The 17,182-nt window shown below is 51.1% G+C and overlaps 1 protein-coding gene across 6 annotated transcripts in view; it reads left to right on the plus strand.

Annotated features, from left to right (window-relative positions):
* The window catches only part of SMG6 (SMG6 nonsense mediated mRNA decay factor), a 103,985-nt gene that overhangs the window by 62,573 nt on the left and 24,230 nt on the right, over nucleotides 1–17,182 (plus strand). The window contains exon 14 of one of the 6 annotated variants that reach the window (XM_041482421.1): nucleotides 366–459. The exons of the other annotated variants lie outside the window; for them this stretch is intronic. Coding sequence (XP_041338355.1) covers nucleotides 366–437 — 72 coding nt within the window. The 3' untranslated portion in view covers nucleotides 438–459. Of the gene's footprint in view, nucleotides 1–365; nucleotides 460–17,182 lie in introns of those variants that run through there. 6 annotated transcript variants of the gene reach the window in all.

Raw genomic sequence — 17,182 nt, forward strand, 5'->3', positions numbered from 1 at the left:
AGAATGTACTGCTCTTTATATGGCACAATGTGAATATCTTGTGGGTTCTGGTGTGCCAGAGTGACTCTGGGTCCTTCTTCTACCACTTGCATGGCTAGGAAGAGGCAGTTGGCTTTTACTACAAGGGTATCTCACCTTGCTTACTGATGCTCCAAATCCTTTCCCCATTTTTTTACCTTCTAGCTTCTTAATTAATTTGTAACATTTCAGAGGAAAAGAATCTGTTGAAAGGCAGAACCAGAAGGAATTGGGCTTAAAATGGTGTTGGGCTCTTTGCTCTACCAAGAGGGTGGTTGTTTTGTAAGCTGCATAGGACAAACACTGTGCTTCCCACTCCTTTTTGTTCTCCACGTCCCATTTAGCAGATGGAGTGCAGAATTCAGCCAGAGTTCCTCAGTAAGTTTTTGAGCATTTGGCCTGGCTCTTATTTTGAGTGAAAACGTTGTGACTCCGTTCGCTGCCATGAAGCCGCGCGTTCGAATTCCTGCTGGAGCCAGTGGGACACTTAGAGCTTCCCATCGTCTCTTGCACTGTCATTGGAGCTGTAACCAACAAAAGCTGGCTCTGGGGTGAGCAGAGCTCAGAGTTGTTTTCCTGGGTGTGTGTGTTGGGCACATCTCCACTGCAGCTTGTGTGATGGAACACCACCGACCGTACCAGTCAGCAGCAAACTATGCAGCCTGGTGCCTGAGCTGTCAGCTGTGTCTGCAGCCTCTGCAGCCCCAGGAGACACTGCCAGGACCTCCCTCACCCACCCTTGGACCCCAGGCAAGAGCAGGGAGCAGCAGCATGGCTGAGTTAAGGTTGGGAAGGGGGAAGGTGGCAACTGTGGAGTCGTGGTGCTGGTAATGGAAAACACTTGGGTCGTGTTGAGGTTAAAGAGAGCCCTGGTGATGGTGCGTGGGTGCAGCCCTGGAACCTGGGGCACGTCCTGGATTCCTCAGCTCTCACTGGATGCTGTTGTCTCAGGAGCATTCGCTCTACAGTGACCCCATGGCGCTCGTGGCAATGCTGGAAGAGGGCTGCAGATATCTCTGATGTGGAGCAGAGCGGGGAGATTCTCCTCTCTGCGGCATGGATTGCCCACATCCCTGCAAGCTCTTCATGGGCTCAGCGTGTGCATCCCCCAGGCCTGTTCCTGCAGCACACCCTCTGCCACATGCCCCAGCCATGGGCAGATGTGGAGGAGAAAGTGTTAATGTCCCTTCCCACAATAAACCTCTCTGCATGGGGGGTCCTGAAACCTGAGCCTGTCTCTCCTCCCCCAGCCCTGACACACGTTAATAAAAGGTTTTTAAACGCCAATAAAAAGGCAGCAGCCCCAGCTCACCAGGTCCGGGGCCCAGGGTCCTTGGGAAGGCACTTCACAAATGTGTTTTTTGCATTTTCAGGCTTTTGGCTGGTGAATAAGATTGAGGAGAAATACTCCTTCCCCTGATAACAATACAGTGAGACGCAGGATCAGCAGTGTGTGGATTAAAACCAGACGGTGCATGATTAATACATGTGCTTATAGGGCCAGTCACCGTGGTTCCCTCCTCTCAAACAGAAAGGCACTTTTTTTCCTTTCCCTCATGTGCATGCTCATGTGTGGAGTGGACTGTCTCAGATACTCACCACTCAACTGGTCTCAACCCTGTCTCACCTCACCAGGCAAATGAAAACCCTAAAGCGCGAGGCTCTGAAAATTAATTAGCAATATTTTACTTCCAGACCTACAAGCTGGGTATTGCGTGGCTCCTCCTGCTCTGGGGTGGCCAGTGAGCTTCCCACACTTGGTGCTGTTCCTTGTTTCACTCACCTGTCAGTGCAGATAGCCTAAATCCCAAGCTTTATTCTCCTTAGAAATCCCAAATCTCCTTCCTCTGCGCTGTCCAGCCCAGGTGGATAGTTCAAATGTGACCCTCTCTCTAGTTGCCCCAACATGCTCAAGATTAGGCAGTAGCCTTTGGATTAGCTTTTTAGGAGCTAATTATTATTTAGACTTGGGCTAAAATTAGTCCTGTCTTGTTATTCACTTCACTTATTTATGGTATTTCAGTCTTCCTAAGACTCTCAGAGATCTCTTGGCAGCATGTAGTCATGTCTCATGCTTCTTGGAAAGGGAGCTCCAGGTTTAAAAGCCCAGGAGGAGTAGCTGTTGGAGTGACTGGGCTCTGTCATGCCTCTAAACACCAGAATTTTTATCCTTTCTGAGACCTAATGACTCCTGGAATGCCAGGGATTAAATCCACCTTGGAGTGGCCACACTGTTGTGATTTTGGGAGGACTTTTTGCAAGGCATGAGAGAAAAGGTAACAAGACCAGAGCTCTGAGAGCACAAACTCTTTGTAAGCAGAGAGAAAACCCCAGTGAGCAAATGTAACTTGTTTTCTCAGCATCCTTTCCATATTCCCATTCCATAGCCTTGGAGCATCTCCCTCCAGCTGGCAGGCAAATGCTCTCAGCCCATGAGAGCGAGAGCTTCCAGCCTGGAGTTTGGTCCAGAGAGGAAAAGGGAAACTGTGAGCAGAGATCGGAGCCCCAAGTAGGAGAGTCCAATGAGGAGTCATCCTTGAAAAACTCCTTCCATTCCTGCCTGCCTTGGTTTCCAAACAAGTAGGGAAAGATCCCTGCCACGGGCAGCCCTGCTCGGAGCAGGGACTTGGCAGGAGCTGGCAGCCCCGAGGCAGCAGAGTTAGAGATGTTTACATTTTCTGACCAGTATCTGAACTCCATCCCAGCCTCGACCTTCCCTTTCATGTGGTGCCTTTGGATTGTAAAAGGCAATTAAACTAAATTATGGGCCATGTTGGAAGATGATGTCACGGGGTGATGGAGGAGAGGTGGATTTCATGCCACCATGAAGGTAGTGTGGGGAATATCACCTGCTTTGAACTCCTCAGCTGTCCTTGGCATCACCTTGAACCATGAGTGCCAGGGGGTGTGTGGGCACTGTGGGAGCCTCTCTCTGCCTTTGCCAGGTGCCTTTAGCTCAGTGGGAAGTGCCAGGCTCAGTCCATGTCCCCAGCTCAGGGTGGCAGAGGAGGCAACGCTGGTGTCTGTTGTGCTGTTTTAAATGCAGCATTGTAGCAATGGGCACAAGTTCTGTCCAGTGACTGCTGCAACATCTCCTAGGGTTGTGCAGGGCATCTTCCAGAGAGGAATCCTGTCCACTTATTGTTTGGCCTCAGTTTTTAATCACTTTTTAAGCCAGGAGAGTTCTGAGGATATTCTTAAAATTGAGTTTCTGCAGCTGAAGGTGAAGTGAACCGATGGCAAACAAGCACTAGCACGGCACAAGGACGCTGAATCCAGCATTGGAGAAATCTGCAATGTGGAATAATAGTTCAGCCTCTTGAAGGGGGGGGTGGGTTAAAAAGAGGGGAAAAGAAAAACCTGCAATAAATCTAGCGAGTGGAATCTGCGGGAAATGATCCCATCTGGAAAACTCCAGTGCTGGTGCTGCTGAAGGCTTAAGGAGCGATGCAGATTGCAAAAAGCAAAGCCTGCAGTCTGAGGATGACAGGCTGCTTAATTGATGTCCATTGCAACTGGTACTCTGCCAGTTTATGTTGGCCACCTGCCAGCGTGCTGTAATTTTGGGGCCAGGTGTGAAGCGTTTCTGTTCCATCTTGTTCCCCAGCACCTACAGAAGCCTCACAGATCTCACTCGAGGCTGCAGCCCTGTAGGAAACAGCTGTACAGGTATAGGTGAAAGGAAATGTCACAGCTGGGCTGGGAGCCCTCCCCTGTGCCTTGCCCAGGGCTGTGTTTGGGGGGCCACCCCCTCCCCTCCGCCCCCACACTGGCTTTGGGGAGGTGGTCACTGTCACAGGCACACCTGCCTGTCTGTCAGCAAGGTGCTTTGAACATCAGGGAACTTCTGGGAAGAATGTACAGGGCAGAAACCCCCTCTTCAAAGAGGAGCCCAGGGTGTTGTGTGTCAGTGCTGGGAATGGGGAATCCAGCCCGGGAGAGCCCCGGATGCTGGCCAGCTGGGGAAGCTGTGGCCATCTCCACTGGTTTTTTCTGCCTCGTGAAACCACAAGGAAATTTCCAACAGCAGGTCTTGTAGAAAGCACAAATCCTTGATTCTGGAAGGCTGAGGAGGATCCTCAGCAAATTGTCACCAGGCCCAGTTTCAGTCACTGTTAAAAACATGCTTTATTTCCCAGCAAAATTTGCTTTGTCTCAGTTTCCAATAATTGAATTTTGCTGTAGGTTGGGAAGTCATGGGTTGGTGCTCTAACTCTGATATGTAAATGTATCCCAAGTCCCCCCAGTTCCCATCCTATTTTTTATAAGCTGAATAGATGGAGTGAGAGGCAGGACAGTCTGGGGCATGGTTTGGATCCCCTGAGCTGCTCTCCTGGTGTGTTGAGCTGTGACTGTCCAGGCTGCACATGTTATTCCTCAGGAGGAGGTGACACTGTGCTGTCCCACTGTCCTCTATACCCATGGACACTCCCAGTGTCCTGCAGCCTTTGCTCCTTCCTGCAGGCACAATCTGGCATTAACTGTGGTAAATAGCATGGGGTTTGTTCCTAAGTAAGTGACTGAGCAATCCCCAGTTTTTGCCTGTTACTGAGCTGCTCTCTTGAAACCTCGGGAGGGTTTGAGTCAGTGTCTAATCTGCTGGCTTTATCAGGAGAGGTTTTCTTTGTCCAGGTCACTGAACCTATTGTTAAGCAGCATAAGCCCAAGCAAGCTTCCCTGCAGCCCCGCCAGCACTGCCCTCCTGTTTACACTGACATTTTAAGACCTCTGCTGACCAGATTTTAATCCAGGCCGTATCCTGTGCACTGCAGTCTCTGGGGCATAGGAGCTTTTCACATCCTCTGGCCTGGCTTTGCCGAGTGCTCGGGGCTGCTGACGCACGGCCGTGGCATCGGGCTGTGAAACAGCACTGGGGGCAGCAGGAGCTCAAAGCCCTGCAGCCCCTTTGCCACAGCCAAGTGTGAACAGGTCCTCCCCTAGCCCTGGGCAGGCAGGGTGGCGAGGAGGAGCAGATCTAACAGCAGCCCCCCCCGTGCAGAGCTGGGGTCCTGCTGCTTTGCCCGGGGCTGAGGGCTGTGTGTGGGAACTGCAGTCGCACTGCGAGGTGAGGAACCACCTGCCAACGTGTTAAGATCCAGTTACACGTGTTCTCTTCACCCTCTGTGTCAGTGAGAGGCAGAGTGGCTTTGTGGTCTGGGCACAGCTTGCAGGGAAGTACAGGGTGCTGCCTTCCAGGCAGCCCCATCTCCTGCGGGGGGGGAAGAACCAGCAGCTGGTGGAAACAACCTTCCCTGTCCCTGAAATGCCTCTTTCCTGGCATGGGGAGGGAAGGAGCGCTACCACGGTGCGTGGGGAGTTTTCTCAAGTGGCTTGTGATGTTTCCATGCCTTCCTCCCCAGCCTTGGATGCACCTCTGCCTCTCCTCCAGGCTCATCTTGGACAGGGCGCTTCAAGCGCAGTGTGAGCTCCAAGTGAATCAGGGTGTGAGCTGTGCACGTGCCCCAGCACGTGTCGGGTGCTCAGCCAGCCCTGCACAGCTTGGCTCTGCTGTCAGCTGAAGGCTCTTTTAAAGTGTTTTCTGGAAGTAGATGGGATCATCAGCTCGAGGCAGAGACTGACAGGATAAATCAGCCTTGTCCCACGCCTGGGGTTGGATCTTTCCGTGCGGATCAGATGACGCTCATTGTCCAGCGTCCTCACTTGTGCCATGGTCAGGCCAGGTTTGTGTAATGAGATGGGAAACTTACTTGTGTTTAGTCCTTTTGTCCTAAACTTACTAAAAAGTTTTTGTCCTTTTGTCCTAAAAGCTGCTTCCAGGGGTTCAGCACAGATTCTTGGGAAACGGGAAATGTCCTATTCAAGAAACTCGCTGACCGTGTGTTCCTGGAGTTGGGAATAGTGGAGTGACCTAGGAAAGGAGAGTCAGACCATGTGCAGCACCTCCTTGGAGCACACAGTGTGCACCCTTCACTTCCCTTGGGATTTTGCAGCGGGAAATGGCCTTGTTTCTGCTGCCCCAGCACCCAGGTAGCACAAAACCTGCCACCTCTCGGCAGGGCATCAGGCCAGAGAGTGCACAGCTCTGGCTGTGCAGAGGTATTGCCACAGCTTTAGTGTACTTGGAATGACATATTGGAGCCCAGAGCTCGTGGAATTTGCTGATTAGTCTATAAGTGTATTGAAAGGCCTCATTAAAACGCCATTAATGCTGGATCCCCTCCCAATGAGCCATCTCTTATTGCTACCCAGAGAAACTCTGAGGAAATGGAAAAGCTGCTTTGGCTGGCTGAGCTATCCCTGGGCATGAAGCATGGCCTGAGACAATCTTTGTGCTGCTCAGGTGTTACTGTGGTGCTCTGCATCACACAAGAGGTCCCTGGGACTCGGGGTTGCATCTTTGCCTCAACTTTGCCAGCTGGATACACTGCCATTGCTCAGACTCTTCCTTCTGATACTAAACTCAGTCCTTGACCTGACTCTTGGCCTCTGCCCATGGCTCAGCTTTAGAGGGACCCTCTTTCATGACACTGTTTTGTCTCTGCCCAACTGAAATGCTTAAATCCCATCTGAAGGCGAGGACGGCTGTGGTCTCCACCAAGGCAGCTATGGGAAGGACCTCAGGAAACCCGAAAAAAGACCCAATTAATAACTCCTCATTGTTATCCTGAATAAGAAAGATCCACGTCCTGCAGAGCTTGCCAAAGAAGTGGACGGGGTGGAATGCAGGGAGTGGTCAGCCCAAATAACAGATGGGGATCTACTCTGTCTCTATGGGAGACGGAAGGTGACCTCTGTCATTGAGCTTGGAGTCTGCTCCCCACGTTTCTGCTCCCAGCTGAAGCTTGTGTTGTTTTTGTGGATGCCAAATCTGTTTGCCAGCGCTGGGCTGGGGCTGGGCGAGGCTGGAGAGCCCAGCTCCCGTGGCAGGACAGAGCTGTCACCCCTCAGTGCCCTCCTGCTGTCGCATCCCAAACCCCAGAGAGAAGAAGACACCACCATAATCTTATTTATTGATTTTTTTTTTTCTCAAAGTCATTGAAGTCAAAGCGCTTCCCAGGCATTAATGAACGTATCTCCACAACACGTTGTGACAGAAGGAAAAGCAATTTCCTTGTTAGGGATTGGCAGCAGAGGTACACAGGGCTGAGGGACTGAGCTGGTCCCACAGGAAGCCTTGGCTTCAGGATGAGAACAAACCCCTGATACCCAGGATTTCAGGCCAGTGCCTCAGCCCCAGGCCACCCGTGTCCCTTAGGAAGACAGGGGGGTACTAAGGGAAGGTTCATTGGGAAGCATTCAAATTCTTCCCAAACACAGACCCCACATGAGCAGCTTGACTGCTGCTGGCCTGGCTGTGTCTGTGGTGGGACATGAAAAATGTTGGATATTTAATCCAGCAGATAATTTAATTGCATTTTTCCCCATAACATATTTGCATATATTTCCTTAAACATAAGGTAAAAGCCATAATTTATTTAAATTAACAAAATTTGCCTTAACATTTTACATACAGCATTTTACATAAAGTATTTTCTCCACCATATGTAACAAATATTTGTCTATATGTTTATATATTATGAATAGCGACAACTATGGTTCTTATTTGTAGTCATTTTATTGATTTATTTTTTTAAACTTTCCCAAAACTTCATTGTGCTTGGAATAGGTAGATTCACATATAAACACAAGCTCTCAGTATGAAGACAAATGTGTTTTCTGAGGAGTCACTGCCTGCCTGCTCCGTGAACAGCAGAGCAGATTTACATTCTGGTTCCGTATTTATCTGAAGCATAAACGATGTGATGTTTATTACAGCAGCCATTATTAGGGAAGGAAAGAGATTTATATCCACACACAGAAAAATATGGAGTTTGCTACATCCTTCTAGAGCTGTGTCACTTCACCTGATACCTGTTCCATGTGTGATTGAAGGAATATTTGCTACATCCTTCCAGAACTTTCACTTCACCTGGTACCTGTTCCACGTGTGATTCCCATGGAAAAGTGGCCCTGGAGCAGCTCCCCAGGGTGTGTCAGGGACGTGCCTGCTGCTGTGCATTTCTGGAGCTCATGCAGTGACCTCCCAGCTGAGGTGACGTGCCACATGTCTGGTGCTGAGGTCACCTCTGAAGATCATTTTTGTGCTCTTAAGTCACCCAGATGCTTCTGGAACTTGCACCCCTTGCCAGTTTTTATTATTAGCTCCCTCTAGTACCAGTAACTTTTTTTAGTTTTAATGAGTAAAGATTTAATCAGCAGTGGTCTGAGCTTTGCTGAAGCCTCGTGGATGAAATGCTCTCGTCAGCCCAGGCCGTGGGAGCCAAATTTGCTCAGCACTTGCCCGTTTTCACACTCATAAATAAAACTTCCATTTAGACATGAGCATCCTCACCAGTTTCCCTGGGACTTGAGTTAGTGACTGTCCTGATGTGGGGAAGGAGAGATCCTCCAGGTCTCCTCATTTGGGAAGTATGGAATACCTGCTAAACATGCCTTTCTTCCTGGGAGTCTGACCCTGTGGAGGTAGCAAAGCCCTCACCACAGCCACACTTTGCTCCACAACATCCTCCCATTTCCAGGATAAAATCCACCACTTTGGAGAATGGTTTATTTAAACGAGTTCATTTTTTATGTGGGTTTTTTTGTGCAAAGTGAAACATCTTGGCATGGTGAAGTGTGAGGACAGGAGAGAATTTGCTGGAAATTCTGAGAGACTTAGCACGCGTATGCTAATGGGATATAATTTCCACCCTGCCATGTCTCTCCTCATACATACTGAAGGGCATGGGCAGTTCCTCCTTGTGATGAAATCCTGGAAGCCTGATTTACGTGGCTTCAGGGCAGCCTGGTGAGGAAGAGGAAGCCTGGCAGCACTACCCCTCAGAGATGCCCCATCCTGTCTTGGGCAGTGCCACCCCTTTCTGCTGGCACCTCGCTCCTCCCAGAGCTTGCTCCCTCAGGCAGGATTCCCACTTTGCAGCTCTTCCCAGATTTCACCTCGGTTTCCCCCTTTTTAATAGGAATGTTTGGCCTCTTGCACTCGGGCTCGGGGAGGAGCAGCTTGTTTCTGTAGCTGGCCTGGTGCCAGATGTCATCACTTCAGGCAGTGCCACGCTGCACATCTTCAGCAGTTTGAAATGGAGAGACAGAGAGAGACAGATAAGATCAGCAGCTTTAGGTGATGGCATTGTTTCAAATAAACCATGCATGACCCAAAGCTTCCACTTCAAATGGGGAATGAAATTGCTTCATCCTTTGACAGCTTGCTCCATGAAAGAAATTTATCTTCACTTAATTGCTTTAGATCCCAAGAGGCTGTGTACAGTAATTTCTAGGAGATAATTATATCAAATTAAAAAAAATCTGTGACTATCCGGCTGCTGAGCATGAATGCAATGGCCAGAGAAGAGAGCAGGGAGGAACCACAGCTGAGCCCTGCTCACAGTGTCCCTCTCCTCATGGTCCACAGGCACTTGGAGAGCCCAGGAGAGTCTGCCTGCAAGGCACTGCGAGCTTTGAGCTGAGCAGCGAGCTTGGAGCTGGGAATTCTGCTCTCCCAGAGCATCTTCAGGAGCAGGGAAGCCTTTGCTTCCCTGCTGGGGCATGGCAGGGATGTGTGTCACCCCTGCCTTGTCCCTTGTGGACAGGACACCTCGCCAGGAGAGCTTGGCAGTGCCTCCATCCGCTTCGTTCTCCCGTGTGGATGTACAGTAGAGCTGAGGAACAAGAAAGCTTGTTGATTTAAAAACATGTATATTTAGAAGCAGAGTGTAAACTTCCTGCCCAGGCTGGGATTGGATTCTTGACTATGTTTGAGTTTCCAGTTTTCATTTCCTTTGCCCTCATACTTAACATTGTGTATCTCCCAGAGTGTGCCCCAGACTAATCTCTCTCTAACCCTCCCTTGCCCCGCATTTTTCTGCCATTATTTGCACATCAGTTCCAACTCTTCCAGGAAGCAGCATATCTCCTGATTGTCACTCCATGCCACGGCTCAGCCTGGGCTCCTGCAGGTCTCCTGTGTCCCTCTGGAAGTGACCTCAGACCCCAGCCAGCAGCAGATCTGAGCTGGGGACTGCAGCAGGGACAGAACTGCTGGCAGTTGCCATCCCTCAGAGAAAGATGAGCTCTTGGCACGGGTTTGAAATCCTGAAGGGACACTCATTCCTCTTGTTAGCTCATGGGAAACAGTCACTGACCAGTCCCAGCAGGGGTAAATCCATCCTCTAAGTCCTCTCTTTCTCTCCTTCACATCAGGCTTCACGCCCTCCCTGACTGCTCCTTGTGACAGCTCCTGCCCTGCCATTGCCTTTATCCTGGGACATATCCTGGGGACAAAGAGAAAGTTGTTCCCCCCAGGGCTGTGACAATTTTTGTGTGTGATCCTGCGTGGGCTTTGAAAGGGTTGACAACAATCCTGAGCCAGAACTGAGCTCCTCCCCAAGCCCTGTGATGTGCAGGCTGGTTTTTGAAGTGCGCTGCTGCTTCAGCTGTTCCCAGGAAGTCTGCAGGGGAACCGTGTTTGTACTAACGAGGTAAAGTCCCCGTGTGTTTCTGGAGGGGATCTGCTCAATGGGCTCTTTGATGTCATCTCAGTTTTTGGACTTAGATCAAGTAAATCTAAAAAAGAAAAGAAATGTTTTGGCTTAGCCCAAAACATTTGCACCTGAGCAAGATGACCTGTGGCTGTGCTGAAATCTGTGGCCACCAGTAGAGCTGTGGCCTGGAGCAGGGAGATGGAGGCTTCTACTCCCAAAAGCTGCCTGGGTTTTCTCAAGTGGTGGGAGAGTTGACATGTGTAAAGCAGCTCCTCAAAGCAGTCCTCAGACATAGCACTGTCCCCTGTGCTGATCAAGGTGCTGCTGATGGTCAATTTTATACCACCCTGGGTGCAGACAAAACTGGGTAGTTCAGGCCATTTGTGCCACACTGAACAGCCTCTCCTATCTTTCCCTGTGGCTCTAGAGCCCTGAGAAATGTTGTGTTGGGATGACTGCCCCTAAATATCCTCAGATTTCATGTGTTGTCTCCTTGTTCAGACCTCACAGTGCTGCCATGAGATTTATAATGAATCATAGGAGTGTTCAGTTGCAGAGGGGTTGGAACTTCAGGGTCTCTTCCAACCCAAACCATTCTGAGATTTTTGGTCCTGGCTGCCCAAGCCCAGCTCTCTGACATGTCACACATCCTGATCTTCAACTCTAGCTTGTTGTTACTTTTTTTTTTTTTTTTGTATGAGATGTCCTGACAAAGCTCAACACATCACAATGGGTAGCAGCTTCCACTGCTCTCCCTGACAACCTCTGCAGCCCAAAAAGCCTTTGTCCCTTTGTGTCCTCCTTCTGGGAATGGCATAAACTGGCAGAAGAGCAGTTAAGAAATGGAGTATCCAAGGAGCTCATCTGGCTGGAAGCTGCTGCTCACAGCAAAGACGGCATTTTTGTTTCAGAAGCCACGAGTGAAGGAGTTAATGATGATCCCAGATGGCTTCAGACTTTGCCTCTTGCCACCCCTTCCTGTTCCCCCAGGATCTCAGATGGTGGCGGGAGATGAAGTAAAATTCTAGAGTTTATTGTAAAGTTCATCCCTCTCCCTAAATCATGCTGGAACTTGTGTGTGCTGTGTTGGCAGCTTCAGTGGGATGCTACCTGGTAATTAATTAGTTGTCAAGAGACAGCCCAGAGCTTCCAAGTCTTTATATTCTTGCTAATAGAAATTGCTCTGATTACATTTTCCCCCTTGGCTGGAGGGATGAGGAGCAGGAGTGATGGTCCACGGGCAGCTGGAGCACGCCTGCCTGGCCTGTGCTGGGACTCCTGTGAGCGTGCTAGCACATGCTTCCATGAGCACAGACCCTGAGGGAGCCCACTCCTGAGCCAGGGCTTTGCCAGCCTGGTCTGCTCACGTTTCTCAGCACACACTTCCCCTGCCTTTGCAGGTGAGCCTTGCCACAATTCCCCTTCAGCTGCTCCTCGGGGTCTTCCCTTGGCATCTCCGTTCCCTTCCCCTGCCCAGGCAGAGGTGCTTTGCATGTGCTTTTAGAGCCTTTTTTCTGGGCTAAGCTTAGAGAGACATTCAGTGTCTACAGAGGTTCCTGGTGTTTTCCCTCAGCCTCGCTTCTGTTTCCTTTTCATTTTTATCTCCCTGTTCCTGCAGTTAGTTGTCAGCAGATTTAGGTTTTTACCTGCAGAGTGTGGTCAGGGAGCGAGAGGTGCCTGGATTTTGGGCTCAGCCAAGCAAGGCACTGCTCCCAAGCTGGGTTTACCTTACCCAACGGTTTGTTAAAGAATCATTTCCATTTTTGTGCACTAGTTTATGTTTCTCCCACCTTTTTTGCAGAGATTCTCTGCAAACAGCTGACAGTTCCCATTCTCCTCCTCTCTAGCCAATGTCTGTGTGTCCCCTAGCAGCCTGACACCTTGAGCAGCCTCAAAATTAGAATATTAGGAGCTGAACCCTTCTCCTCCTTCTCCTCCTCGCTGGCCAGTGGCTGTGTGTCACCTAGCAGCCTGTACCTTAGGCAGCCTCTAAATGAGAATATTAGGAGCTGAACTCCATCATCCATCCTTTCTCTCTCTGGTCAGCACCACCACCTTGGGGGCAGCAATGTATGACACCCCAGCTCTTTTGGGAGGTATCATTGCTCTTCAGCAGGTCACACTCATTTTCTGTCTCAATGCTGTGCCTAAAATCAAACCTTCCCGTGGCTCCAGGAGCAGCTGCCTGGGCAGGAGCTGGGAGAGAATCAACCCAGCCCTTCAGGCAAGTGCAGAGCCCATCCCACGGGTGCTGCAGCTCCTTGGAGCCCTGTCCCGGGGAGCAGCTCTGCCCTGGCTGCTCCCAGGAAGCCTCCGGGATGCAGCGCGGCTCTGCCGGATGCTCTCACGCCTGCCGGGGCCGTGCCTTCCCTTCCCACCCCCGGGGAGCCCCAGGGGCCGGGCTCAGACCCACCTGACACCGCCTTTGCAGCCATATGGTCCCTTCTCTTTGTGTTTGCTTTAGTGTGGGAGGGCTCCTCGCTGAACTCCTGGAGCTTTGTAAGCTATTGTTAGTGCCGACCCGGCCTGCAGCAGCCGTGGCAGTTTTACAGGCATGGCCCCATCCCTAACAAAGGCAATTAGGATGCTATTCTGTTGGAGCTTTGGGGATGAGAGGTTTCTAGTGTCTGGAAGGAGCAGTCTGGAAAGGGCATAATCTAATGCAGAAGATGAAGACAAAGGCATTTTGGAGGCAGGATGTGGGGGAAATGGGGGCATGAGATGCTCAGAGGGCAGAGCTGCTGTAGGATTGGGGGGGCAGGAGCCCAGCAGCTCGGGATGCACGGGTGGAGTGAGCAGGAAAACAGCAGAGATGCTGCTCTGGGCAGGTACAGGGAGGTGTTTCTGCTGGGGTGGGGTGAAGGGGGAAGGGGAAGAGTTGGGTGCTCTGTCCTTGGGCAGGAAATGATAGTTCTGGTGAGAAAAGTGGGGTGGAAAAAGCCCCAAGGTGTGACAACCACTAGAGTGTCACCCTGCAGAGTAGTGAGCAAAGGAGATGGAGGTGACAGTTGGGACAGGAGTGTCACAGGGCTGTCGAGTGACCTTGGAGGTGACACAGGAGGGGTGGGGGAGCAGGAAAGGGTCACAAGGGCCACCAGCACCATGTGGTTTGGTGAAATTCACCCAGGGCGAGTCAGGAGGCCGTTCCCAGTCACAGGGCTCGAGTTGCATTTCTTGCTGCTGGCTCCTTCCTCGCTTGGCTTTTCCAGCATCTGATCTGAGTGTTTGTTTGCTTCCAGTGATTTCAGTTGTTTTCTATTTTAGCTCCTGACCCCGAGTGCCTGGGCTGGGGCAGGCAGGCACCGTTTGAGAGCCGCCACTTGGCGGCAATAACTGTTCGAGCAGCACCCATCTAACCCCTCTTTTCACACACTCGGAGCTTCCCAAACATTAACCTTTGGATTAAAATTTTCCATGCTTGGTCTCTCCCCAGATGTGATGTCTGAGCTTTGGTTTGGGTTCATGTTTTTCCTGTTTGTTGGATTCGTATTATGGGAGAATGAAAGAAATACTTTTCCCATTTACAAAAAAAAGAAAAAAAATTATAGTCTTCATTTATTTGGGTTGTTTTTTTTTTTTTTTTTTTTGCATTCGGGGATTCACCAAAAATGGTTGAAGTTTGAAGCTGAAAATAATTAGCTTGGCTGCAGCAGGCTGTTGGGGAAGTGCCGCAGCTCCAGGTGTGTGACACCGTGGCTGCCACCAGCACAGCCTGCTCAGCCCACTCCAGGTACCTGCAGGCACTGCCAGCAGAGCCAGGAGAGCCTTGCTGTGAGTCAGCCTGAGTAACTCCAGATCTGCAAGAGGGCGTCTGGCTTTTTGTTTTTTAGAAAAGAGGGGAAAAAAAAGTTGTTTTTCAGACTCCACATGCAGGCTGCCGATGCCGGGGCCGCGCAGGCTCCCGGGCCGGGTGAGTCAGGCCCAGGGCTCGTCACCACACCGTTCCCAGCCCCTGCTCCTGCTGCAGCTCGTGGCACGGCCGGGAGATGACGTGCTGGGGACACAGCCGTGTGCTCACCCGGGTGGGAGCCCTGTGGCTCAGCTCCTGCCCCAAGGCCCCTGTGCAGCGTGGCTGTCGCTGCCCTCCTTTCATCTGATGTCACCACGGGGCTGCTCCGTTCCTTGTGCTGAAGCCAAACACTCAGATCCCACTCTTGACACCTTCTTCTCCACCTTGGACAATGCTCTGCATTTCCCTGCGTCGACTTTTTTTTTTTTTTTTTTTTGTTTTTGTTTTTTGCTGGCTGCTGCACCCCTCCTTTGTGCTCCAAGTCTGCTCGCTGCTCATCGGGTGGGGACCTGTGCTGCTCACACCAGCACTTGTAATGTCTGGCCTGCAGCTCTGCCAGAGGCCAGAATTGGCTCTCGGTGCACGGCTGGATCGCGAGGACGGTGTTAGATGGAGGGTGGAGTGAGTGAATACCCCTCTCTTCCTACTGTGCTTTCAGGAAATGTCTCTAATGCAGCTGTAAGTGTGAATGAAGTCAAAAGTATGGATTGGTGCCCCCGCTCCAGCCCACCCCACTTGTCGGGGCCCATCCAGAGTCCCCACCCTATTGTTCTGCTTCAGCTCCTCCGTTTCGGGGCAGGGGCCCTGCTTGCACTCAGCATCCCACTCCAGAGAGGAGGAGCTCTCCCGAAAACAAAGACACAGCGAATAGCTTTCCTTTCCCCACCAAGCCAACGTTCCAATTCCTCCTTCCCTTCCCTAGGTGTGTTTGCAGCTCTTGGCCCAGCTGGAAGCGAGCAACTACAAGACTCAGGCCATTAATCATTTGCCAGAAAAGCTGAGTATTGGGTATAAGTAGCAGAGCTGTGCTTGCAGCTTCCTTAAAGCAGAGCAGGATCTCCGTGGGCCAGAGCTCACGGCCAGTGCTGAAAATCACCTCTCTGCTAGGCTGAGGGAGCATGTCCTGCTTGGAGCAGCCCCTCCTGGAAGAGGACATGGGCTCTCAGGCACAAGAACGTCATCGGGAGTCCCCTAAGTGGCAGCATTTCACTGTAAAGCAGAATAGAGCGTTTGTCCCTCCCTGAAGCGGCTGCTGGAAATGGTGTGAGCCGCTTCCCGCCCTGCCCCGAGCCGGGAGCGTGCTGCCAGCGCGGTTCTTGCGGCAGGGGGGAAATGCCAGTGCTGGTAATATCTCTGGGGCTGTGGTGTTGCAGCCAGCCGAGCTGTGGTGGCATTTTTCTGGTGTTATTCCATTGCCTGCTGTATCCCCACCCTCTGTTTTCAAGGGAATTCAACGCTGGCCCCGACGGAGCAGTCGGAGGAGCTCCTCCCTGCACATGGCAGCCCCATGAGCTGCCCTTTCACCAGGGCTTTGTTAGTTCAAAGCAAAGCTGCTTCTCCTTCCCCTTTCAAAGCTGAGGAGAGGCAGAGTGCCCTGAGCTTCCCAGCAGCATCCAGGGCTGGTGAGGCGTGCGAGCAGCACCGGGGCAGCTCGGCACTGACGTTGCTCCGTCTGGCTTCTGGTTTGTGGAGCAGAGGTTTCTCATCCCATGGCTCTGACTCAGGTATCTGTTTTCTCTGATGTGGGCAGTGATGGAGCTTTTGCCCTGGGCATGCTGTTGTTTTGTGTCCCCCAAGGGGTGGTGAGAGTTGTGGGAGAGCTCCCTGAGTGCTGCCACAGCTGGCCAGTGCTGTGGATCCCTGGGATGGGAAAAGCAGCGTTGCAGGAGCATCATCTCTGTGTTCTAAAGCTGCCCTAAAACTGGTGGGATGAGCATCCAGCTTGTGTCCTAGACTGAAAAGTCTGAAGGAAATGAAGTGCACACACACCTTGACTCAAGCCAGTGCGTGCACTTTAACTCAGATTTTGGGCTGTTGCTGGGTGTCAGCTCAAGGACCCTCAGCTCTCTGCTCCACATCCAGCTCCACGTAACAGCAACACCAAATTCCTTTGGCACTGAATGCTTAGGAGGGATCTTTTGTGGTATTTCTTTAGCTGCATTTTCCTGGCCAAACAGCCTTGCCTGAATTCAATACCGTTGTGCCACTGGCACTAACCACTCTGACCAGTTTACCTAGAGAGGGATCCCAGTTCAGCAGGTTGGGATTATCACCCGCTGAGAACTGCTGGTGTTTGAGGAAGTGAAAACCCTCTGGGGAGGCTGCGAGCAGTGGCCAGGTGGGAGCTTTGCTGCTTTAGGAGGTTTTAGTGGTTCTCATTAAAACAGTCTCCTGTAGACTCAGTTTCCTAAAAGAAGAGGAGAAAATTCCAAACGCTTTCATCCCAGTTCAAGTATCCACCAGGGCAGGGAACTGTGGAAGTTATGGTGGGATCTCAGATGACATTCTCTGGAAAGAAAACTTAATAGAGTGCAAGTATGAAATGCTCAGGCCAGAGCAGCTGTGCCCTCTGCAAGGGCTTGGCCAGTGCCTGCACCTCTCCCTTGCCTGTTCTGGGTAAGGAAGGGCAGAGGGGGGAAATCAGGGGTCTGCTGGAGGAGCCCCTCTACTTTGGAAGCCTTTGGCACCTCCGTGAGATATTTAAATGACAGACAGACATATAGGGATCTGTAAATACTCATTTGGTGCCAACTAAACCACAAAGAAGATACAGCATTTGTGGTCCAAGGAAGTTTAAATATTTGTGGTCAAACTTAAAATTCGACATAAAACTCTCATCTGCAATGGAAGGCAGCCAGGAACTGCATGGAGAATG

This window comes from Pyrgilauda ruficollis, unplaced genomic scaffold, assembly GCF_017590135.1.
Source record: "Pyrgilauda ruficollis isolate IOZ18807 unplaced genomic scaffold, ASM1759013v1 scaffold59, whole genome shotgun sequence".
Lineage (NCBI taxonomy): Eukaryota > Metazoa > Chordata > Aves > Passeriformes > Passeridae > Pyrgilauda > Pyrgilauda ruficollis.